Consider the following 25,806-nt stretch of genomic DNA (forward strand, 5'->3'; position numbering starts at 1 on the left):
CCAATGGAAACAAGCCATAGTGCTTTCTTGGGTTCAATCCTTTTAGCATTGTATGTGTATTAAACTGTACTTTTTTTTTGCAAACTGTTAATAAAGTAATCAATCAATTCTCGCTCCCAAGTCCTCATATATTGACGCTTGGGCAACTGCCTTTCGTGTCCCATATGACGAGCGATACCCTGTTCACGTTTCATATTTAGGAGGATGGAACGCAGACACAAACATGTTGATGAGGAGGGATCATTATTTACTGTTCTCTGCCTATCAGTAAGTATGCAACTCTGACAGCACTGAGTCGACAGAGGCGGACGCCACTTGCACTTGATGCAGGCAGTAGCTCGGCTGGCACCTTGCCCCGGGTGCTCCTCACAGGGTTCAAGTCCGCTTCTGACAGTGCGCCTGCCTTGCTTTAAGTTTCATTTGTTTTCATTGTAATTTAAAGATGTTTTCAACACTGCATCTTAGGCATGTAACGATTCACTCAATTCACGATACGATTCGAATCACAATACTAGGTTCACAATATGATTTTTCATGATTTTTTAAACAAAATTATTTTACAGACAGCGTTGAAGCGTGATGAAAGGGGGTCCTCCTGACCAAACGTCAGTATGTGACGAGTTGGGAGTGAGAACGATGTTTCCTACTAAGTGTACCTGGTCAGCCAGTGTCAGTGGTGAAGAGTAGCCAATCCTACAGCCATGAGACACACACACCAGCTCAGCACTCAGCTCCAACACATGGGCCAGGGGTAGGTAGCCAATATACGTGTCCTCCTCACTGTACACACAAAAGAGCTTCTTAGCACACAATGCCACATACCAGTAAACCCATTAATGACCTGAGGCCCATTCTACAAATGCCTTCTAAATCAGTAGTTTCAAGATCTTTCAAAAAATGTTAAAAATAGCAGCTTGTATATCTGCTATTTTTGAACAGCCAACGCTAAAACCTAAAACGACACCCGGCTTTAATGGGTTAATACCATTTAATCATACTTTACACATAACCATGCTGAAATAATGAAGTATCGTAACATTGTATGACCTATTGTGTAATAAACCACAAGTAAGACGCGCGAACGCTGGAAGCGAACGCAGCTCGAAAATAACAATAAGAAGAATAGAAAGGAATGAGCAATTACTTGCCATCCGGCCTGAAAAATGCACAAATGACATGGAATTCTTAGATATCCCAATAGATGAAGTCGTGTAGATGCTTGTAGATGTGTTATTTTTGACTGTCGCTGCTATATTTTTCTCAGAGGAGTGTAATTAGTCACCCAGGGGCACAGGCGAATTTCAGCCACACTGTAGTGCATGCAGGCAATGAGAGCGTGACTCACATGGGGGCAGCCAATGAGAGCGTGAGTGACATGGGGGCGGCTGCACACATACTGCACACAGACAGACACACAAGCCGAGCCGAGTGTCATAGTATGCTCCACTTGGTCCGCGTTCGCAATAAACAGCATTATTATAATAGTGTGTTAAGGATTGCCATTTCTACAGAAGCAGGGATTGCGTAGGCCTGTTCTATTGAGGGGGGAAAAGTGTGGCATTTTTTGTTTTTTTTTTACCCTTTTTGAGCGGTGTAGCCACTCCTATAAGTGGGGTTGGGACACCTCATTAGTACACCCTTCGCTGTACTGTGATTGGCTCATAATAGCACACCCCTCTACATTAGTACACCCCTAGCTGTACTGTGATTGGCTGACTCTATTGGCTGACTCTATTCAGCACTGTGATTGGCTAGCGAGACACATGATGAAATTAATAACCTATAAATAGGACTGTGCACTTTAAAAAAAAAAAACGCCCACTTCACACTGGGTGTGATTTTATTTTTTTACCTTTGGATATAATATCATATTTACTGCATTGTTATTTGTCAGAATCGATGTCCATCTGAAGTATTTAAGCATCCAAAAAGGAGGTTGGGGCGATGGTTTGTGAGGAACCACATTTCAATGAACGTGCATGAAATTCAGTTCTTACTTAGGGGAGGTTTATGTACACAGCGTGACAACAAAATACACAAAGCAAAGCCATCATTTTCATTAACAGCATGATTGAGATCACAACGGATCTTAACCCCACTAACCCTCCATCTCTCTCTCACATCCTCCCCATTTTCCTCTGTCCCCAACTTCCTCTGCTCTGTGTTTCCTCTCACCTCCTCTCCTCCCTCTCTCTCCCCGGGGAGATGGGTGCCCTTTCTACTAATTCAGCGTAAACAGTTTCCTCGTACGATGCCGCTAGCGAGCCGGCTGGGCCAATGAGGCTTGTGCCGCTTAGCATGCTCAGTTGAACGTGGAGGCCCCAACCAGGAAGTGAGCCCAATAGATCTTAAAAACAGCGCTGTCAGGCGACCTTTAAATCAACGACCCTAATATTGTACGCAACCAGTGACAGCAGAGATAAGTCAGGGGAGGGGGGGGGCAGTACTTAGAAAAGGCAGATTAGAGTAATTTGTTTTCTTTAAGACTGCTGATATGATGCTATGAAAATAGCAGCTCCTTTACAGAAATGCTGAGGAAGCTTTCTCATCATTGAATGAATACACACAGCTAGGTGCATTGGGTAATTTAGATCCACTCACTGATGCTAATGTGAATTCAGGGAATTTTAATCAGGATAACACTCAAAACTGCTGGCCTTGACAATTATTTTCTTTTTTTTTATAACTAAAAAACTTTAATAAACTAATAACTTTTACAAAGTTATTTTGCAGACTGCAATCATTCACAGAACTGAACATGGCAAAAAAACGATGCATTTATTCCTGTTTTATGTCAGAAGCATTGTGTTTTGGGGTTGTCCGTCTGTCCAAAATTACCTCCATACGCAGTGTTGTGCCTGAACGCGTTCAATGAACGATCGTTCATGAACTCGTTCGTATTTTGGGCGAACGTGAACTGAACGTACTGTATATCCGCTAGATGAACGTTATTGTGAACGCGTTCATTCTGGCGTTTGTGAACGGCGTTCTCTCTTCGTTCAAACTTCGTTCAAGAGTGTCCCAAAATTCCATGGTTACATCGGTTTGTCATGTTGTATTTCATCCTATTCTGTGTTTCCGAGGCGTCTTGAACGCACCATTAGCCAAAAAAAGAGAAAAGCAAGGCGGCGTCTCACATTCATGTGCGCAGCGCGGAGACCGACTCCGAGTGAACAGTCTCATTGCAGCGACAGCTAGTGAACAGCACAGACAGTTACTGCCACTCGGCCAGGGCGAAGAGCTGACACTTTATCCGCTCTGCGAAGCTCATTTCCCGGCCACAAGCATTTGGAAGTTGACTTGTGTCTCTTCCAAAGTATCGGTGTTGTTTCCTTGGCTTCACTGCCGACAAAATTAACTTAAAGCTGGGCTGAATTAATAAAGTAAACACCGCGGAACGGCGAAATGAGTTTGGGATGTTACAACAACATGTCCGGACCGTGGCTGATGCGTCGTGCACACCGTAGCCTACAGCCGACTTTAGGACGGTAGCCCCGGCCCCCGAACCTCTGAATGAACGTATTGTAGTCTGGACGTCCGACCCGACTTTATTTTGGCATTAAAAGTGGACTTCTGCACCTGGCTTTTGATGTTAACAGTGTCATACACTCACTTTGACAAGCCCCCAGCCCCCCCGCCAAGATGAATGAAAAATTAAAACACCATTACATTATTATGCATTACATTAGTATTAACCACATGAACCCCAGATGGGGGGAACATAAGCCAAAAATAGCCGATCTACAAGCTCACAACGTGTTGCAGCGCGACGCGTTGTGAGCTTGTAGATCTGCTATTTTTGGCAGAGAGAAAAAAAGCGTCCAAGAAAAGTAGGCCTCCCACCAAGATGAATGAAAATCTTTAGAAAATAGCAGATCTACAAGCTCACTGTGTCGCACCGTGACCTGTTGTGAGCATAGAGGTATAGGTTGTGAGCTTGTAGATCGGCTATTTTCCAATAGCCAAAACTTAAATAGGGCTGAAGTGATTCATGTATTTGCAAAATCTACATAGTAACTAGTAACTTCAGTTTTCAAATAATTAAAAATAAGTACAATATTTGCCTCTGAGATGTAGAGTAGAAGTAAGTAAGTACTGAAAACTGCTAATACTCTAGTAAAGTAAAAGTACCTCAAAATTGTACTTAAGTAGTAAGTACAGTACTTGAATAAATGTACTTAGTTACTTTACACCACTGGAAATAATAAATATAGGGTGCTTTGTGTATGTACACCAGAGAGGATATAATGTATAAGAAAATTAAATAAATAACATTGGTTTCATAATGTATTGGATAAAAAAATAAAAGTATAGTAATAATAATAAATAATAGATTCGGATGCATCCTGCTCCATATACAATACAATACAATGCACTGCTTTTCAGTTAATCATTCAAGTTTGAGACAATAAAAATATGCTATTAATAAGCGATTAATCGCGCGATTAACTACACAAATCATGCGATTAATCGCGATTAAAAATTTTAATCGCCTGACAGCACTAATATATATTGAAAAAAAAGAACGAAAAAGAACTGAACTAGTTCATTTTTTGAACCATGAACTTTAGTTCAAAATTTTGAATTATGAACTGAACTTTGAACTAGTTCATTTTAAAATTTGTGAACTGAACTTTGAACTAGTTCATATTTTAAGTGAACTTTCCCAACACTGTCCATACGTCCATACAGTATGTCCATCTGTCTGTCCATACATCCATCCATACATACAGAACAAACGTCCTCTTTGACGCAAGGATGAACTGATTAGAAGTAGGTGGTCAAAGATCAAAGGTCAGGGTCACTGTGACCTGTGCTCCTTAAATTCTTTCACTTACATAATATGAGACTGGACAGACAGATGTAAACGGCAACTGGTTGGCGGAGGCATACAATCGTGATGTGGTATTTCTACGTCTATTTTTTCTCCTTGACCATCTCTCCTGTTTCCAGTTTTGCATGTTAGTTGAAAAGCCAAATCTTATTTTAAAATCTTGGGAGTGAAAACTCAGGATTTTGCTGTGTGCATTACATCCATTGTGTGTTGGCGTGTACGACATGCTCTTTTCTGAAGCACCTGAAAGCTAATTGGCCCACAAAAGCGGCCAAGTCAAGTTGTAAAACAGGATATGATGTCAGAGGTTTGGGTGTGCCTACCAGAGGTTTGGTATCCTCTCTGCCATGCCGGTGATCCCAGCGATGATGTTGCTATGGGAGATCATGACGCCCTTGGGGACGCCTGTAGAGCCACTGGTGTACATGATGACAGCGATGTCTGAGGGCAGGGGCTGCTTGCGGCCACGCGACACTGCACAGGGATGAAACAAACACACACACACATTTCCATGTTAGCTGAATAGGTCTTGAATGGTTCCGCACAATTGCTTGAAATGTTGCATTGCATTGTAATTGTTCTGCATATTTACAAACTACACACACACACGCACACGCACACGCACGCACACACACACACACACACACACACACACACACACACACACACACACACACACACACACACACACACACACACACACACACACACACACACACACAGACACACACACACACACACACACACACACACACACACACACACACACACACACACACACACACACACACACACAGGTAACAATCCCAGTTTCTGCAAATGTACCAGAAGAGCTGGTATTGGCTGCAATAGTGAATGGAAATACAGACAAATAGAATGTATTGATTGATTGAATACTTTATTAGCAGTTTGCAAAACTGGGGGGGGCTAGGCTTTGACTTTTACAGGGGCCAGTTTCGAATTGCAGCCACCTGTAGGTTATAGCGGTTTTGAAGGAGAGTAGGGTTTTACACTCCTTCATGGCTTTTGGTAGGGCATTCCAGCTTTTTTTGTGGCATTGCAGGAGAACGGATTCAAACCCTTGTTAGTGCCAAATCTGGGTTGAATGTGATCAGTGGGGCTGCCTCTGGTGTTGTGATTGTGGACTTCATTTACGTTTTTGTACTTTGACAGGTACATGGGTGTTTTATCGGTGTAGTGTATCTTGTAGACCAGGCCCATTGCAAGTTGCTGTACTCTGTCCTCAACCCTGAGCCATCCGACCCTAGCAAAGTGAGCAGGGGTTAGATGAGTCGTAGATGTAAGGCTAAGAAGTAGCCTTACTTCGCAACTGACAGGCTCGGGCTCAGGCTCAGGCATAGGAGTTAAACAGTTTATACAGGGATGGAAAGTTATTGAGCTGTTTTATTAAACAAGCGGGCTACCGTTGAGTAAACCTCCTTACGTTTCTTGGCACTATCGTCGGAGAGAATGGGTCACATGAGAGCAGACTAGGGCCCGCTAAAAATACCATGTCTACACCTTCATTCATCTCTTTCTCACTCTATCTCCCATGTTCTGGCTTCTCTCATCATTCTCATCACTGTTATGGCTTGCCACCCTGCCTCTCCCTTCTCACCTATGCACAACCCCCTCCTCTTGATTTATAAATAGGCCCTATCTTGCTCCTTATCCCTTATGCCTAAACTTTTTTGGCATTTTTTACTATTTTTTTTTTTTTTTATAGTTCAAATGCCGATCTACATCAACACATTGTGAGCTTGTAGATCGGCTATTTGCACAATTTTTCAATGTTTTTCAAAACAGTAAAAAAAAGGCAAAGAAAGTTTAGGCAGACGGGGTAAGGCGGCAGGCAAGATAGGGCCCAATTCCTCTTTCTCAACCCTTAATTATTCTTTCTGCATCGCTATAATCAAGTTTATAATAATCCCTATAATCCCTCCCTCATCAAGAATAAATTCAGAGCAGCCAATGCACCGTGAAGGATTCCAACCCATAGTCTCCGCGGTGGTGGACAGGAACTTTACCCCGCACCACCGAGCACCTTAGTAACTTGGGAGAGACAGCATAGTGAATGTGAGAGACAGAAGATATGCCAAACTCACAGTAAATCGTCTTCCATATTTCCCCCCGAGCTGCTTAAGTATCTGTCACATATTATTTCAAGCAGCTGAACAACATAAACACCTGCACTGAGAATTGTACGCTGAGGCTGTGGAGTGGGAAGGGAATTGTAAGATTAGTAACATGCTGTTACCTTCTTATATACACGTATAGATAGGTCATATTTCTATGTTCACACTTCACAGCCACATACTGTATACTTTGCTGGGGGCCCTGATCTCGCTATGGATACAATAACCAACACATCTGCTATGAACGGAAAAGTGTGTTCTATAGATTTATTTCTGTTATCTCTAACTTCCCCCTACTTCTATGAGAGATGTGACAGCACAGGCTTCCAGCATTTCAGCCACATACATGCTTGGTTAAATTTGAGGTGAAGTTAAACCTGGTGGTTCACTTCATGTGCTGACCACTTATCCACAATGTTTCATCTGTCTTCACTATCCTGCGAAAATACTTCAAAAGAATACTATAGTAGTATGTGAAATAGGACATGGGTTAAACACACAGGCAGGTTCCTCAGGGACTTGCCCATGTGGGGTGGGGTCAAAAACGTTCAAACCCCTTCTGGCACAAGGCCCAAAACCCCCGCCACAGACATGTGCACTTTGCCACTTTCCCCCGCTTCTTCTTCCTCTTCTGCGTGCATTTCTATGCATCCCACCGTTTGAATAAACAAACACGATCCAAGCTAGCTTAGCGCAGGCGACAAGCTAAGTTCAGCTGTGGCGTGCGCTTCATGTGGTAAAAGAAAGCTGGGCTCTCTGGGTTCTCTCCGCTCTATGTCTTTGTGGAAACACAAACAGCCTGGAGACGTCGATGCTCTGCAGGCCCGGAAAAACCAAACAGAACCCAAACACAGAGAGAGAGAGAGAGAGAGAGAGAGAGAGAGAGAGAGAGGGATGGAGGGAGAATCAAAGAAGACAAAGAGGAGAAAGGGAGAGGAATGGGACATGACAAGAGGAGGGGTCTTTCTTTGACGTTAATTCTGAGCTCCGATACGAGGCTTTAGAGGGTGTGTGTGTGTGTGTGTGTGTGTGTGTGTGTGTGTGTGTGTGTGTGTGTGTGTGTGTGTGTGTGTGTGTGTGTGTGTGTGTGTGTGTGTGTGTCACACAGAGAACTGATGTCATGTGAAGTTAACAGCGCTGTGTGCAAACATGACCCCCTCGCGTCCCAGTGGTCCGACATACCCTCCCACCAAACCTCCTGTTCTCTAAACCTCCTCCTCCCTCTTCATCTGTGTCTACATGGTATACAGTACCAGCTCTGCTCTTTATGAGTCAGTCGGTTCGAGGGGGCCGGCAACAGCTGGGAAATAAAAGCGGGGAATTAGGGAGTTTACTTGTTGATGAGGGGATGAGGGGGGCCAGAGGAAATAAAGGAGAGAGATGGAGAGAGATGTCCATCCGAACGAGTAAACATTAGCCCCGCCCCTTTGTCCGGCCCGGCGACCTTAATCTGACACAGATGTGTGCACTTCCTCATTCACATGACCTAATGAGCCCATCTAGCGACCCCCCCCCCTCCCCCACGCGCCACATTTATTGAGAGTGGGAGAGTTTGTTAGTGCTAAACTGTGAGAGTTTTTCATGTACTGGTTGAATGTGGTGGAGAGTGAGAAATTAACTTCTTATGCACTATTTTCTAAAATGTTCAAAACGTTTCTAAATTATTTTTGAAAATAGCCGAACTACAAGCACATAACACATCACATTGCAACATGCTGTGAACTTTTGAGGACATAGCATTGACTTATCCAACCCTATTTACTGTAACCCTAACTCTAACTTTGACCTTAATTTGAACATTAACAGAGACAGACGGATGCTTACCATTCTCTGGCTTGGTCCCCAGCTGTTGCACGGCAGCCATGTTGTGGACACTGATGCCTCGTGGGTAGCCAGGCCACGACGTCGGTGAGTCATCCAATACGATGATATGCTGCAGCCTGGGAACTTCTGTTAAGATGGCCTAACATCACAAACACACACGCATTAAGCACATGCATGATGTAAAGTCAGGCTTGTCTCACATACTGTACTGTATATACATACAGTACATACATACATACAGGCACACATTTCTTCAATGATGTATATTATGAAATGCAATCATGATGACGATGATGTGATTGTGCATGAATAAGTGCAGTGAGCAGAAAAGGCTTGCATGCGTGCGTGCGTGTGTGCATGTGGCGTGTGCTTGCGTGGGTGCATGTGTGTGTGTGTGTGTGTGTGTGTGTGTGTGTTGTGTGTGTGTGTGTGTGTGTGTGTGTGTGTGTGTGTGTGTGTGTGTGTGTGTGTGTGTGTGTGTGTGTGTGTGTGTGTGTGTGTGTGTGTGTGTGTGTGTGTGTGTGTGTGTGTGTGTGTGTGTGTGTGTGTGTGTGTGTGTGTGTGTGCGCGTGCGTACGTGCGTGCGTGTGTGTGTGTGTGTGTGTGTGTGTGTGTACACTCACCTTGAGTCTAGTCTCTAGTAGCTCTCTGCTGGTGAAGATGTGTGTGACCTGAGTCTCGTTCAGACCATGTGCGATGGCTGGACCCCCCAGAGTGGAGTAGAGGGTGACCACTGCAACACACACATACACACTATCAAATCAACAATACTTTCATTTTGAAATAGAAAGCCTTACCACAATTTCGTAGCCATTCCATTCACTCTCACTGTATGGCATAACAGAGCTTAAAATGACACGTTTAACACATAAACAAACACAAACAAAGTGGATTCTGCCAATATATAAACAATGTGTTCCTTTCCGTGTATACATCACCTACTGTCGCTTGTGTGTTTTGCCATAATCTGCTTTGTTTGCTAAAAGTGTGATGTTGAGACCTGTTTCATCATGCAATGAGAGTGAACACACAGAGAAGTTTGGTTCTTAAACATTTTCATGTGAAGGACCGCCAAATTGTTATGTATTTGGCTGTGGACCCCCATCTGAAAAGATGTTGTGCCAGGGACCCCCATAAGAGAAGTTTTTGTTGTTAAAGATTTTCAAAATGATTCCAAATTTGGCACAATTCTTGAATTCAAGAGTTCTCAAACATTTTCGGAGCTCGCATCACAACGTGTTTACTTTTGAGCATGTAGATCAGCTATTTTTTAAAGGGCTTAACTGTTCCTCATTCTGCTGGGGACCCCCTGGAACCCCCTCCAAGGACCTCTGGGGTTCTCCGGACCCGACTTTGTTAAACTTTTGGAAACTTTTTACAGTGATGGAGAATTTACTCAAGATTTGTGAAAACTGGGGTCAAACTGACCATGGATTTAAATCACAGTACTTAAATCCTCTAAACTTAGTAAACTGGTCCCGAGTTGTCTCTGTACTTGTACTGCTTTTTTTCAGTGTCGCCAAAAAATGGCCAATCGAGAGTTTGTAGATCCGCTATGTTTGGCTAATGTTCCCCCCAGGATATGGATGCTGGGGTTCAAGTGGTTAATTGTGTTATTTCATAGGAGACATTGTAGTAACACTCCCTTCTCATTATCTAATCATTCCAGGCCCGTAGTGTAAACAGAGAGTGTTGCTTGGCACTTGGCAGTAATGTCTGCAGAGCTTCTGACAATGCATAACTCACTCAAACTAAAGCTAACTGCATGTAAAATCATCTTTGTTTGACTTTTCTACCATCATATCTGATGTCATACTTTCACCCTACCTTTTTCATCTTCTTTATATGAATCATAAAGCTTATCTCATACACATACCTGAAAGACTAAGACTAAGACAAAAATGGAAGAAAAACTAGTTAATTCCTAAAACTAAACCTAAAACCATTTGCGCACTCATAAAACTATTAAAACCAACCTGAAATCAAACACCAAACAAAATGAAAACTAAATGAATATTTCAAAACTGTGTGTGTGTGTGTGTGTGTGTGTGTGTGTGTGTGTGTGCGTGCGTGCGTGCGTGCGTGCGTGCGTGCATGTGTGTGCCCGCCTACAAGAGTGAAAGCGTTCCTGAGAAGGGTGCGGCACTCAGGTTTGTTTGTTGCGGTCATTTCTATTTACAGTCGATACTGGAAAGGTTTTTCCTGCTTTCGTGGAATGTTGACTTAACCATGACAAACTGTAACACATATTAGAAGAATCCAATGCTCACACTTCTATCTACAAATGAAATAACATCTGTCTAGATTAATACATACAGTATATAAATTAATACCTTATTAATTCAATAAATAAATAAGTAAACAACTTTTGGAGATTGCTTGTAGTACAGCAATTTAACTGGCTACCTGTGGCATTCACAACAGATTTTTGAAAATGATATTGTTTGCTTTTAAATCACTGAACGGCCTTGCACCTCCCTATATTTCCGACCCCTGATCCCTGTCAATCTTAGATCTGCAGTCCAGCTACAGTATTACTCAAGGTCCCTATGACAAGGCTGGTAACAGAAGGCAATAGAGCATTTGCCACAAGGGCTCCACGCCTGTGGAATAATCATCCATTGGAAGTCAGACAGGCTACCGCAGTGGCAACTTTTAAAACTCTTTTAAAGACTCAATTTCATTAAATGGCTTTTAACTAGAGGAACGATCAGCTCCACTGTGTTCATTTATTTTGTAGATTTTGTTATTGCCCCTTTGACGTTCCTTTGATTGAACCGTTTGTCAACACTTTTGTATGTCTGTGAAGCACTTTGTAAACTTGTTTTGGAAAAGTGCTATACAAATAAAGTTTATTATTACCGGTAGTAGTATTATTATTAAGTGGTTCGTATGTTAAAGATACTGAAGCTAGACATCTCAGCATAACACGGATATATTAAGAAAGTTAAATTATACATAACTATAACACAGTTATAACACAGGAACCCGGCCTGTGCTGAACTCAGTGTGCGTGTGCGTGTGCGAGTATTCCCCACACTGCAGAGTCATGCTATAGCCAGCGCGGCGTGTGCGAGAGCTGTGATACGTGCTCTCTGTCAACACAGCTCCGTGGCCCTTCTCTGGCTTTGGCCCACTGTGATGACATCATCAGGCGCCACTAGAGGCCTCAGAATGGCCTTCTGGCCAATAGGACGCAGACTCTTGCTGCTTGATGAACCCTCTTTGGAAGAGATAAACATTTGAGGAATGTGTGAATGTGAAATGGTTAGTGTACTTGCGTATGTGTGTGACAGCAGGCGTGCTTGCAGTCATGTATGCAATTTTTCGGTATTGTGTGCGTGTGCGTGTGTAGTAGGATTGTGAAAAGGTCAGCAGCAGTAGCTAGCTGGGGTCAGGTCACTCCTAAGGAGGCTGAAGTGAGGGAGAAAGAGACGGATGGATGGATGGATGGACGGATGGATGGACGGATGGATGGATGGATGGATGGAGAAGGGGGATGGAAGACATTTGTAGCTCAGCGGTTAGAGCGGCCTTCTGAGAGCCTGAAAGTTCCTGGTTCCATGTCCGGCTCCTCCTGGTTCCATGTCAATGTGTCCCTGAGCAAGATACTGAACCCCTAACTGTGCGTGCGTGCGTGCGTGCGTGCGTGCGTGCGTGCGTGCGTGCGTGCGTGCGTGCGTGCGTGCGTGCGTGCGTGTGTGTGTGTGCGTGCATGGAAAGGGAGAAGGAGAGAGAGGGAGAGGGAGAAAGAGGAACAGATGGAGAGGGAGAGAGTGAGTGAGAGAGATGGAGAGGGAGGGCTAGAAGAAGAGGGAGGGAGGGAGATGGAGAAAGGGAGGGAGGGAGATGGAGAGGGTCACAGAGAGTTTCATCTAACCCCATGTTGACACAGACACAAAGGACAGGATTTGGTGACATCACATCTTTGCGTCACGATGGTTGCAAACATTTCCTGGTGCGTGTGTGTGTGTGTGCATGTGTTTGTGTGTGTCTGTGTGTGTGTCTGTGAGTGCATGTGCGTGTATGTGTGCATGCAGACGAAGGGCATGTCACCTCCAGTCGTGAGATCCAAACACTCCATCGGGCTCCGCCGTGTTTCATACACGCAAACATACATACAATACAGTTCACACAACATACATACAACAATACAGTACATACAACATACATACACACACATGCATACAAACATAACAGTGACTCTTTAACCACGTTGAACCTTGTGTCCCTATTTTCGGCATGTCATTACAGGCAAAGAATTATTAAAATGATGTATATCACCTATTATTGCAATATGAATATGAATCAATATGTACGGGCCTGAATTGTACAGCAGTGGTTCTCAACCAAAGTGTTTGCGGCCCACCCATCTGACGGGTGGGCCCCGACCAACAGGTTGAGACAGCCTGTCGTACAGCATGCAAAGCGGCTGCATTACTCCTGCATCCAACATTTATTCGTCAGGCCTCAACACAAGTAGAGAGGCGCACGCGTGCGCGCGCACACACACACACACACACACACACACACACACACACACACACACACACACACACACACACACACACACACACACACACACACACACACACACATTCTGTACGCAGAGAGTTTGAGTTGACTGGGAGCCCTTGGCTGATTCCCTGATGCTTCTGTCAACATCAGATGCTCACGTAGATCCTCTCACCCCTGGCCCTGATACCATCACCCTCCCTCTGCTCCCTCCAACCCCACGTCTCTGTCTGCATCACTCTCACTGTCTGTCACTCTGTCACTCTGTTTCTGTCTCTCTCTCTCTCTCTCTATGTCTGTCTCCCTGTCTCACTGTCAGTAACTGTATTTTTCTGTGTATGTTTCTCTCTCTCTTTCTCTCCTCTTCTCCCTTCTAACATGCAATTCTTCAGCCCAGACGTTTGATTAAGAGTGTTTCTCTTTGCCAGACAATAACACACTGCTTTAGTCAATGTGTGTGTTGAAGTGGACAAAGCCATACCACATTCAATGGATGATATTCATAACAGTTATGTTTTAACATAATCATATCTCTCTGTTGTTTGGAGCACATGTCTGACATGATAACACTTCTGAACGCATAGTTCTTTAATAACTATTTATAATTTGATCTAAATAATACATATCTCTACTGTCGGGCAGAAACCAGCTATGTCCAAAATATTGACTTTTTTTAATTGAATGAAAACAATATATGTTTTTAGAACAACACAATACTGCCTCATCAAAGTTGGTACGGTGACTTTATACATTGTCAGATACTTGAATGTGTCCTTATAGGATCATCACTTTACCCAAATACAGCTCCAGTGGAGTTAGGAGGTTTTTGACAGACAGTTTTGAGGATCCAATGGAGTTAGGAGGTTTAGTCAGAAGTGCTTTTTAATACTTTTCATTCTTTAAATATTGTAAAACCCACACAAAGACGTAAAGGGTGCTCCATAGCACTGTTAAAAAAAAGAAGGGGAAAAAAGCCTTTTCTTTTCTTTTTTGTTATAAATCAGTGCTATTGAACACCCTTTACGTCTGTGTGTTGGTTAAATAAATATTGAAACAATGAAAAGTATTAAAAAGGGCTTCTGACAAAACCAGCTAACTCCATTGGATCCTCAAACTGTCTGCTAAACAGCTAACTCCACCAAAGGGGGGTGGAGTTAGCTGGTTTTGCTGACTCCAGGCTCCACACCCTTTTGACCTCCAACCTCATTGTGAGCTTGGAGGTCCATTCAGCCGTTCTTATCAATGATGAACAAAACCTCCTAACTCCAATTTTTGTTTTGTTTTTTCATTTCCTGAAATATGTACATTTTGGAGTTAGCTGGGTTCTGCCCGACAGCAGAGATATAATGTATGAAATAATACATAGATAATTATTTATTTAATTATATAACACACCGGCGATTATGTGAATATACGCAAAATTCAGACTCGTTCCGAATAATTAAAAGACGCTTTTTCGCTTTGCTTTTTCGCTTTTTCGCTCCATGGAAGCTTCCATTGACTTTATAAGGTTTAAAAAATATATATATACTCGCATGAAAAAATCGCCCCCGATGTGTAAGGAGCTTTACACTTGCATACTCGCTGATACCAGCATTTTAGGCTGTATTGATGGCTTTATCGATACTGGTATCACTATAGGAACAAAAGTAGTCCCTTCCTTATGTCTCCGTCACAAGGAAGGGACCTCTCCCTTTGGGCTGAATGAAGGACAGAGAGAGAGAGAGCGAGAGAGAGAGAGAGAGAGAGAGAGAGAGAGAGAGAGAGAGAGAGAGAGAGAGAGAGAGAGAGAGAGAGAGAGAGAGAGAGAGAGAGAGAGAGAGAGAGAGACTTTTATATAACAGCAGGGTAGAAGGGACAATCTGACCTTCTTCCATCTCAGCTGGAGACTGCTTAATACAACTGTTTCCTGATTTATTACTGACATTAACAGACCACGCACGCACACGACCGCGCACACACACACACACACACACACACACACACACACACACACACACACACACACACACACACACACACACACACACACACACACACACACACACACACACACACACACACACGCGCGCGGCTATCAAGTCACCATAACTCCAAACTGCGTGTACCGGACTGAGTGGACTCCCATTTGGAAGATGCTGCTTACAGAGACAAATGCCCGATGTATACTACAGTAGGGATAAAGTCGTTGTACTGATTTTGATGTTACATCAACACATTTAGCTGGGGACCCCCTGAAACCCCCTCAAGGACCCCTGAGGGTTACCTGGACCCTACTTTGAGAACCACTGACTTAAAACAGCACGAGGGGCCGTTACATCACATCCTGTGTGAGGGTAAATGGCCTCTACTTACATGGGAAGTTGTGCATGAAGCAGGCCTGGGCGGCTATGAGCCACTCTGCACGTGTCTCACAGAAGATGGCGATGTTGTTTTGCGGCCGTTGGCCCAGCGCTGCCAGGCCGATGCCCAGGCGGGAGGCTGCCTCGTGGGTCTCCTCATAGGACAGCCAAATGTACTTCCCCAGGATCACCTGCAGGGGGAGACAGAGAGCGGAGAGATTGGTGGTGATGGAGAGAGACACAATAGGGAGAGGGAGAGGGGGCGCAACTGAGAGGACTAGGAGTACAAATGAAAATGAAAGACAGGCTCTTTAATTACTGAAATGTGAGTTTACTCTACACAGTGGCATGTTTACTGGCTTTGTTAAAAATAAAAGATCTCCTGGGTTTTGGAACATTCTGTGCTTGGCCAGAACATAGTGTGTTCCTTTTTCTTTTCTTTTGCCCCAAGAAGACAATGTTCTTAAAACAGCTTCTGTTCTGGACATTTTGTGTTCGAGCTGGCAAACCGTGGCCTGGTGTGAAATGAACACCATGCCCTCCCTGTCTCTCCAGCTCTTCAGTAAACAGAAAATGCAGGATACCAATGTTATCCAATCATAAGAGAGAACCCATACATGATATAGGATAAACAAGTGAAATTTGAAGTGATGACGAAATGAGCGGACGAAATTGGAATTGGAACACTGGAAGCTGAGAAATTAGTACTCTCTCCTGATTGGATGAAATTGGCAACCCACCTGAAAATGTATTTTCTGTTTATTAAAGAGCTGGAGAGACGGGGACACTCCTTTTACTGAACACACACTCTACAGCAATGATTACAATCAGAAGATAGAGATTTCACTTTTTAACAAAAACGTTTTGTTTTAACCCAAAAATATCACTTACCCTTTAACAGTTACGTTTTATGCAATAAATTCAGCGTATTAAGTCATCCTCTACATTTGATCCCTTTTTTAAGTGTTGTCTACACAGAGCTAACAAAACTATAACACAATAAAATAAATAAATTCAAATAAAATATGTTTTTATAAGTGTCTGTGTTTAATTGAGAGGTTTCCCACACTGGTTTTAGTGGCAAGTAAATGTTGTTCTACCCGCCACTGCAGCTGGTGGAGAGAAAAGTATTTCAGACTGCTTCATGGACTGCTAAACAGACTATTTAATGAAGATGCTGGACATATTCACACCATGTATCATAAATAACCCAACATACAGTACACACTCACGCAAATAAATTATTACACATTGGTGAGGTGATACTGCCTCCAACTGGTCTATCATTGCTAGTGCAGCGTTATTGCATACCCACCAAAACACACACCCACGCACACGCACATGCACACACAGTCATGAAGAATTTTGCAAACGCTTTTTCTACAAATGTAAACTGTTTGGAGACTGGAGGTACTAGGGCTTACAGCAGAGTTGCAACAGCGAGGTCAAAGGGGATTAGAGAGATTGAGCAAATGGGATTAAAGGAGCAATTTGGACATTATTAAAAGTGTTGCAAGTCAGACTTTCACATACTTGCATGCACGTGCAAAACAAACAAAATTCCAGGCGTACACACTCGCGCACACACGCACACACACACACACACACACACACACACACACACGCACGCACGCACACACACACACACACACACACACACACACACACACACACACACACACACACACACACACACACACACACACACACACACACACACACACACACACGCACGCACACACACACACACACAGACACAGACACAGCTATAGTGAGTTTAGTGATAACGGATAGATAGACAGAGTTTGTAAGGATTGTGTGTCTGGACTGGTTAAGTACTGATCAAACTGTCCACACATCACTCCTAACCTTTTACATCTCTCCTCCTCGCTGCTCTAGTCCTACTTTGATGCCCTCCTTCCTTACTGCAATAAAGTAAATTTATCAGAATATCAAAAATATGTACGTATGTATTAGACAATCCCGTATGCTTGCCCGGCGCAATCCCGTATGCTGACAATGCGACAACGCATCACACACAAACATCGCTCTCCCTCCCTCCCCCTCTGACTCTCCCTCTCCCTCCCTCGCACTCTCCCTATCCCTACCCCCCCCCCCCCCCCCTCTATCTCTCTCTCGCTTGATCGAGCTCTGATCTGACATAACACATGAGACACAAACCGTTGCCTAACAGCGGCGATTTGGGGTTGGGCACGTTCGTATTTGGGCACAATCTGTCCACCCGCCTTTACATAGCAGATGTATGACATACGTATATGAGGGAGGTCCATCCCGTGTCTCTTTACCTTCTTGAACACCTTCCCGTTGCCCTGTCTCTCGTCCTCCTCGCTGATGACCTCCCGAGTGCCCAGGCAATCTCTCTGAGGGAACTTAGTGGCTGCGTACTCAAACACCTTGTCCAGGGTGTCCACCCCGGGGTGCAGCGATGTCACCAGCCTCTTGGCGGCACCCAGCGCTCGGTAGGGCCCCTTGGGACGGCCTGACACCGAGAGGGCCTTAGGCCTCTGCGCCCGCTCCGCCTCGGAGCCGCCTGTCGGGGGCTCGGAGAGCGAGCTGAGCAAGTAGGAAGGCAGGAAGGTGATGAAGGTATAGATCCACACCATCAGGTGAAAGAGGAGAAGCAGCATGGGGTTGAGGTCCTCTTTCATCCTCATGTTGGAGGGCTTTGTGTATGTGCGGTCGGGAAGGGGAGGGATTGGAGAGTGTATGGGCAAAAGGTAGTTCGTTCCCTAAGACAGGGAGGAGGGAAGAGGAGGAGGATGGAGGAGAGAATCTTTGGAGGCTGTAGAGGGAAAGGTCCTTGTGCGTTTCCTTGTCTTTCTCTGTCTCTCCCTCTCAGCAGGGAGTCACTCAGTGTGTCCCCCTGTGTGTCTTCTCTTCTCTGTCACAGCGGTGTCCCACTTTTCTTTTGCTCTCTTCTTTTTGGACTTCTTTGGTGCTCACACCCGCTGATCACACACGTGCTTCAACTCCTGGAAAACATTTAAGAAGATAACAGTTAAGACCAATCACTAATGTATGTTTCTTTTTCTGGCTGTTGCAACAGATTATCCTGAGAACACGTTATAGTCAGATTTCACAACATTACAGGCAACTCAATCAGAAAGTGAAAGAAAAGGGTTTGCTTTGCGTCACAATCCTCTAGCGCTCAGCAGAAAGCAGAATAAATCTGTCGCTGAGTGAACATTTCAAGCCCAGCTCTCTCTTCTTGTAAACACACTGAAACACAACAACACCAACACAGCATGAAAACGCTCACTGTCACTCACTGTTTGCATGGAGGGACACAGACAGATGGAGAGAGAGAGAGAGAGAGAGAGAGAGAGAGAGAGAGAGAGAGAGAGAGACCGTGGCATAAGCGAGATTGAGAGAAATGGAGTGTTGGGTAGGGCTGGATGATATTTATAAAATCAAATATCACAATATTTTTGATCAAATACCTCAATATCGATATTGTGAGGATAATATCATATTGTCACGATAATATAATGTATTATTTTCATAAATGTTTTATAGCGAAAACAGCATATCTACAAGCTCACAAGCTGTGAGCTTATAGAGCTTTGCAATGTTTTGTTAATTTTGGAAAGTATCTATTATAGCTTCAGTGATTAAAACCAGGAACATGAAACATGAAAGGGAACAAGGGACTAGGAAGAGAGAGCACAGAGGGGTAGTTGAAAGTGACAGAGTGAGACTTTCAGAAGTGCAGTGGATGTCCCTAAGTGTATGCTGGTGTTTGAGAGGGAACGTATGTGGACAGGGTACAAAGCACTGGGCCCATAGAGAGCGAACTGGGAGAGCTAAATGCATCTAAAGCGAGTGTTTGGGTGCGCAGAGTATGTATCTATTAACCCCTATGATGCAATGTCACAGCACAGAGACAGAGGGACATGGGCCACAGTCTCCAGATTTGTAATGATGGATTGCCACACATATCCTTCACTAGGTGAAAGGCGTGTGTGTGTGTGTGTGTGTGTGTGTGTGTGTGTGTGTGTGTGTGTGTGTGTGTGTGTGTGTGTGTGTGTGTGTGTGTGTGTGTGTGTGTGTGTGTGTGTGTGTGTGTGTATGCCCTGACAGTTAACTATGCTCACACAGAGACAATTTGTCTTTATGAGTTTAATATTTGTTTTGTTGTTATTGTTTTATCGATTAATCACCAAAAGCCACCACACACACACACACACACACACACACACACACACACACACACACACACACACACACACACACACACACACACACACACACACACACACACTGGTACAAGCTAGCTAACCAGGGTGGCACTAGGCTGGGATTCTACCACCTAAAACTGGCAGGGGTCGGGAGCTGTCCATGGTGCTGATCACAGATGCCCATGCATGTACAGGACATGGGGGCATGTACAGGACATGGGGGATCTGTGATCAGCACCATGCATGGTCCCATTACCATGCTTCCTGAGGCACATACCATGCTTTCTGAAGCACATGCCCGACTATCATGCTTTCTGAAGGTATAGCTCTCCACCAAACAGACTAGTGCAGATTACTACAGACTGGCAGTCGAACGAATGAAGTCGGGAGATCAGTCGGTTGGAAGGTGTGAAAAGAAGTTGCTGAATGCACCTGAGAGCCGACACCGACAGATGGCTACTATGGTGCTAAAAATAGCCTATATGGCTTGATGTCTTTTTCAACAACAAGCCTGCTGCTATTCAACGCTTCCCTACAACTTGCGACCCGACAGTGTACCAACTGCCCATTCACCAGCCGATTTTTGGCACTATGCTTTCCAACGACGTTGGTGCAGTGGAGAGCTACCTTAACTTGGACACGTCCTACGACCATGCTTTCTGAGACACATGTCCTATTACCATTCTTTCTAATTGAGGCACATGTCCTGTTACCATGCGTTCTATTTGAGACACGTCTACTACCATACGTTTTAACTGAGACACGCCCCACTACCATGCTTTCTGAGGCAGTGACACTAAATGTTAGCACAAGCCAGCAAACTATGTACAGTATCTCTCTGTTGCAATCTGGGCACATGAGTGCAAATGTCCTACTACCATGCTTTCTGTGGCAGAGTGACGTTAAATGTTAGCATAAGCCAGCAAACTACTGTATGGTTCTCTCTGTTGCAATCTGGGCACCAGTGTGCTAAAGTTGAGTGTGTTCAGTAGTACTTCATGTCCTGGTTCGTTTCAGTCCTCAAGGCCACTCTCCAATCCAATGTTCCATTCACCATTATAGCCTAATGACATTAACACAGCAGAATAATGTCACTCTCTCTACTTATCTGTCCGCCTGTATCTGTTTGTGTATTTCTATTTGTCTAGTATCCCCACCAACACACACACACACACACACACACACACACACACACACACACACACACACACACACACACACACACACACACACGCTCAGAATTAGACCATTTTAGAAGTAGTCATTTATTATTCATATGAGGAAGTGGCTCATCTTCTTCCCTGAAGCACCACATCCTCCCCCTACCTGTATCACCACACACACACACACACACACAGACACACACACACACACACACACACACACACACACACACACACATACACACACACACACACACACACACACACACACACACACACACACACACACACACACACACACACACACACACACACACACACACACACACACACACACACACACACACAAAACACAAAACACAGTAACGTGCTCCTTTGAGGCTTATGAATAAACTATAGAGTTAAACATCATGTTTTCCCCAAATGCCATCTGTTTCATCATGTGTTGTGCACGTGGCCATCCTCCTTCCCATATCAACCGTACCTCCCCATCTAGCACGCCTGGCATTGTCAGAGGGTGCTGCTGAGACATAGATACAAGAGAAGGGTTTGTCTGTATGTCACCACAGAAATTGACCAATCACAGCTCATGCCACAACAGGGGGTGACAGTGCTAAGTAGGTAGAGCACCTGGTTTGCACCCTGGTTTGATCCTTGACTCCTCCAGACTCCAGTCTACTTCCTCCCGGGTGCTTCTGTATTTATTCCTACTAACAACAACACTACATGTTTAGGGCAGTGGTGCTGACAGATTCTGCTGTTACAGTAGAATTTGTCTTGAGAGATTAAAGTGTCAGCCCAGACAAAGAAGACACTTAACCTCTAACTGCTCCCCTGTGCAGCATACTGCTGGGTCAAATACAGAAAAGTTATTTCCCCTTGGGGATCAGTAAAGAAAAAAATGAAAAATATGCTTTTAACCGTGCATTACATCATAAAACAGAAACACGTGCCTGGTGTAACTTGCTATAGTAGAGAACGGACTGGTTCCGCGAGGCCAGACCTACTACATTTAAAAGTGAATTTGTGTATAGGAAATGTGCAAGCAGTGTGAAAGTAGAAAAGTGAAGGATTATGGACACACTTGGGTAAGTTAAAATAAGCACATTGTTTGCCAACTGAACACTGCATTGCAATTTTATGCAGCTTCATACACAAACTGCACATACAGTATATTAACTTGCTATTGATAGATAAAGATTGGACGCACATTACCAGAATCAGTTTCTTGCTTCTCAACTGGTGCACATTTGAGTGACTATAGTGGATGATCATAGAAAGGTGCGGTTCTACAATGTGCCATCCAAAGCTACTGGTTCATGTCTAAAGAGCTTGCTGCATGAATCATATGCTGATAGAAGAAAGCTTCAATGACCATAATGATCAAACTGTAATCATGGTTTTAGTGACTACAGTGCTCAGTAGAATATATAGTTCACAGCTGTAAACACTGAAGCTCAGGTTAAAGGATTTTTCAGTCCTTTAAATATCATAACCTTGTTAGTACAGAATATGGATTTATGTCTTGCCACTATACAGATTATATGATAGCTAGAGGCAGATGGAAGATAGAGCCTGGGCTGTGGCACACTATGAGTCACAATAAATAACACAAAGGAGACACACAGTGACACAATTTAAGAGGTTTGTGTTATGAGAGATAGGGCATAAGGCTGATTCATTATAGTATACTTGTGGGTGTGTCTATGTATGTCTATGTAACACACACACTCACACACACACACACACACACACACACACACACACGCACGCACACGCGCGCGCACGCGCACACACACACACGCAACGACAAACCACAAATGTTATCTAATATTTGTGCAACTTAATTGGCTAATTAACCACTTTAAACATATTTTGACATTATAGTAGGCGAACAAAAAAAAGTCTAATTAAGTCCATGGTCCTGTAGCCTCGATCTCCAGGCTTTTATTGTTTAGTTTTGCTAAAAAATAAAAGCCTGGAGCAGCGCGTCGGTGTACCCGATATAGGAAGTGTTTCATTTCCCCAACCAACCAGAGTGCAGTGGGCGTCGCTCGTAATGTTGTGTTGACGGGGCGGGGGCTGACGGACAGATCGGTGAACCAATGGGATCACACGGATTCTCTCGCCGGAGATGTTAAACACGCCCCTTTAGGTCAGAAAACAGGAGCGCTGCTGCAGCCTAATGGTCCTGTAATCTCAGCCTGTCAGACACAGTGACACCAAGCAGTAAGTGTGTACCAAGAGATCCAGCAATCTGGCTAACATGGCCTTGTCTTCTCTCTATCTAATTACCTCTTTGACTTTGTCCCTCGATTTCCCCTCCTGTCACTGCTTATAAATAGTATAAACATGTGCTCTCTCTCTCTCTCTCTCTCTCTCTCTCTCTCTCTCTCTGCAATAGGCTAGGACCTCATTCTCAGATTTTGCTTTGCTGCAATAATACACCAAATGAGTATTGAGAATTCCATTACTGAATCGATCTCCAGCCAGCCTCAGAGAATAATGGCCAGCAGCCAGAGGCAGAAAAGGTATGTAGTAGTTAGTCAATGGTGAGCTTTATGCAACAGGCAGCAGCTTTGCAAACAGCCTCCACTCGCTGGATTAATGGAGTAATATACAGCCATGGCTTGCATGGTGGGGTGAGCTGGCATTTGCCTCTGTGTGTGTGTGTGTGTGTGTGTGTGTGTGTGTGTGTGTGTGTGTGTGTGTGTGTGTGTGTGTGTGTGTGTGTGTGTGTGTGTGTGTGTGTGTGTGTGTGTGTGTGTGTGTGTGTGTGTGTGTGTGTGTGTGCGTGCGTGTGTGTGTGTGCTAGGGAACCATTGCTTCCTTAAGGGATTGTGAATGGGGCCTTTTGTGTGGCAAGATGCATTCTCAGCCCACTCAGCTGAGCAGGCATGAAAGCGGGCTAGTCCTGGTGAAAGTTCAACATAGCTATTGTGACGACATGCCACACTCCAGCACACGACATCGTCCCACTGCCAGGGGAAAGGGCCAGCAGTTGCCTCAGGAGGGGATGTGTCTCTGTGTGTGTGTGTGTGTGTGTGCGCGTGTGTGTGTGTGTGTGTGTGTGTGTGTGTGTGTGTGTGTGTGTGTGTGTGTGTGTGTGTGTGTGTGTGTGTGTGTGTGTGTGTGTGTGTGTGTGTGTGTGTGTGTGTGTGTGTGTGTGTGTGTGTGTGTGTGTGTGTGTGTGTGTGTGTGTGTGTGTGTGTGTGTGTGTATACACGTGCATATGTGAGTCTGTCTGTCTGTCTGTCTGTGTGGGACTGGGACTCCACTTCTCCCGACATTGTCTGTGAACTATTTGCACACACGCCGTGTGTGTGTGTGTGTGTGTGTGTGTGTGTGTGTGTGTGTGTGTGTGTGTGTGTGTGTGTGTGTGGGGGGGGGGGGGGGGGGGGGGGGGGGGTCACAGCCAGGCACACACTAACCTAAGAGTATTTGCCCGTTCCAAACAATGGTGTAATCACAGCTTGCAGAAGCTCTGAGCAGTCTTAAACATGATTTCACTGAAAGTGAGCGCACAGTTGGAGAGATTATGTAGATTTATGCAGACCAGACGTCAGATTATTTCTGTTCTGTACCGGCTTGTGCACAATGACACACGACAGACATGCCATTCACAGGCAGCTGTTATGCCCACTGTACACTATAGGGCTAGGCTACAACAATAATACTCACTGGAAGTGTCTTGACTTGAACGCAAGTTAACTAACTCAGTTAAGGGCATTTGGATACTGACAGTCTTCGTCACAAGTGGAATATGTGAGAACATAGTTTTCTGTAACATGTAGCTACCATTTATTTACCCTCACGCAGCAACCTACTTTGAAGCAGTTCATTACTTTTTTATTCAAAATGCATATTCTCCCGCCTGGCATATTCTGAGACAAGACACAGCGAGTCTGTGTGTTCTCAAATCGCATCGGACCATCCTTGTGAGACAATAGCATCTCTGTGTATGTTACAGGCGCTAGCTAATAGAACAAACCGTAATTTGATAAGCGTTACCATGGGCCAACTCACTGCAGCGGTGCAAATAAGCCCTGGCAATTGAGAAAACATGGTTACGGTAAACAGACTCAGGTACTATGAAAGATAAAGTGACAGTCAGTTAGTGCCAGCAGGTGAGGAGTTAACCTCCTCAAGGATGCTGAACGAAAAAAAGAAGAAAAAAAGATAGGAGTACAAAATGATGCCAAGCGGTTAGGAGGTCATCAATCCAGACTGCAGTTCACGTTGCTCACAGACAGAAGCATGTTAGGGTCATATGACACTTATGAATTATTAATTCACCGGGTCCTCCGTGAGCATAGAACACTCATCCAATTATGAATTTCTGGATGGAATACGGAGTAGACAAGCATCGAGATAATACTTCCTCATATTGAGTTACTCTGACACTAACACAGTATCCTATCCCCAGTGTTAACTTATCCATTTGCAACTCCGAGCATACATGTACAAATGCAACCAAAATGGATCCAATTATCATATTTTAGGGATGGAACACAAGAAGAGCATTGAGATAACAATTCCTCATATTGAGCAACAGTTACTCTCACACACTAACACACAAAACACACAAATCCTCAGTGTTCATTTGTCCATTTGTAACTCTGAGCGTGTACAAATGTAACCAAATGGACCCTTACAGGGTCCATTTGGTTACATTTGTACAGGCTCAGAGTTAAATCAATTAACATTGATGATTTACTCTCTCATTACAGCATCCAGTGTCTATCACAGTGGTTCTCAACCAGTGGTCCGGGGACCACCAGTGGTCCTTGAGGG

At 44.3% G+C, this 25,806-nt stretch overlaps 1 protein-coding gene across 1 annotated transcript in view; it reads right to left on the reverse strand.

The window, feature by feature from the left end:
• acsl3a (acyl-CoA synthetase long chain family member 3a) overlaps nt 1-25,806 on the reverse strand; it is a 51,486-nt gene that overhangs the window by 25,025 nt on the left and 655 nt on the right. The window contains exons 2-7 of the mRNA XM_084064417.1: nt 17,957-18,643; nt 15,664-15,841; nt 9,417-9,526; nt 8,794-8,932; nt 5,158-5,308; nt 657-780 (exon numbers count right to left, since the gene is read on the reverse strand). Coding sequence (XP_083920543.1) covers nt 657-780; nt 5,158-5,308; nt 8,794-8,932; nt 9,417-9,526; nt 15,664-15,841; nt 17,957-18,325 — 1,071 coding nt within the window. The 5' untranslated portion in view covers nt 18,326-18,643. The remainder of the gene's footprint in view (nt 1-656; nt 781-5,157; nt 5,309-8,793; nt 8,933-9,416; nt 9,527-15,663; nt 15,842-17,956; nt 18,644-25,806) is intronic.

The sequence above is a fragment of the Gymnoscopelus microlampas genome (assembly GCF_963454915.1).
Source record: "Gymnoscopelus microlampas genome assembly, chromosome: 8".
Lineage (NCBI taxonomy): Eukaryota > Metazoa > Chordata > Actinopteri > Myctophiformes > Myctophidae > Gymnoscopelus > Gymnoscopelus microlampas.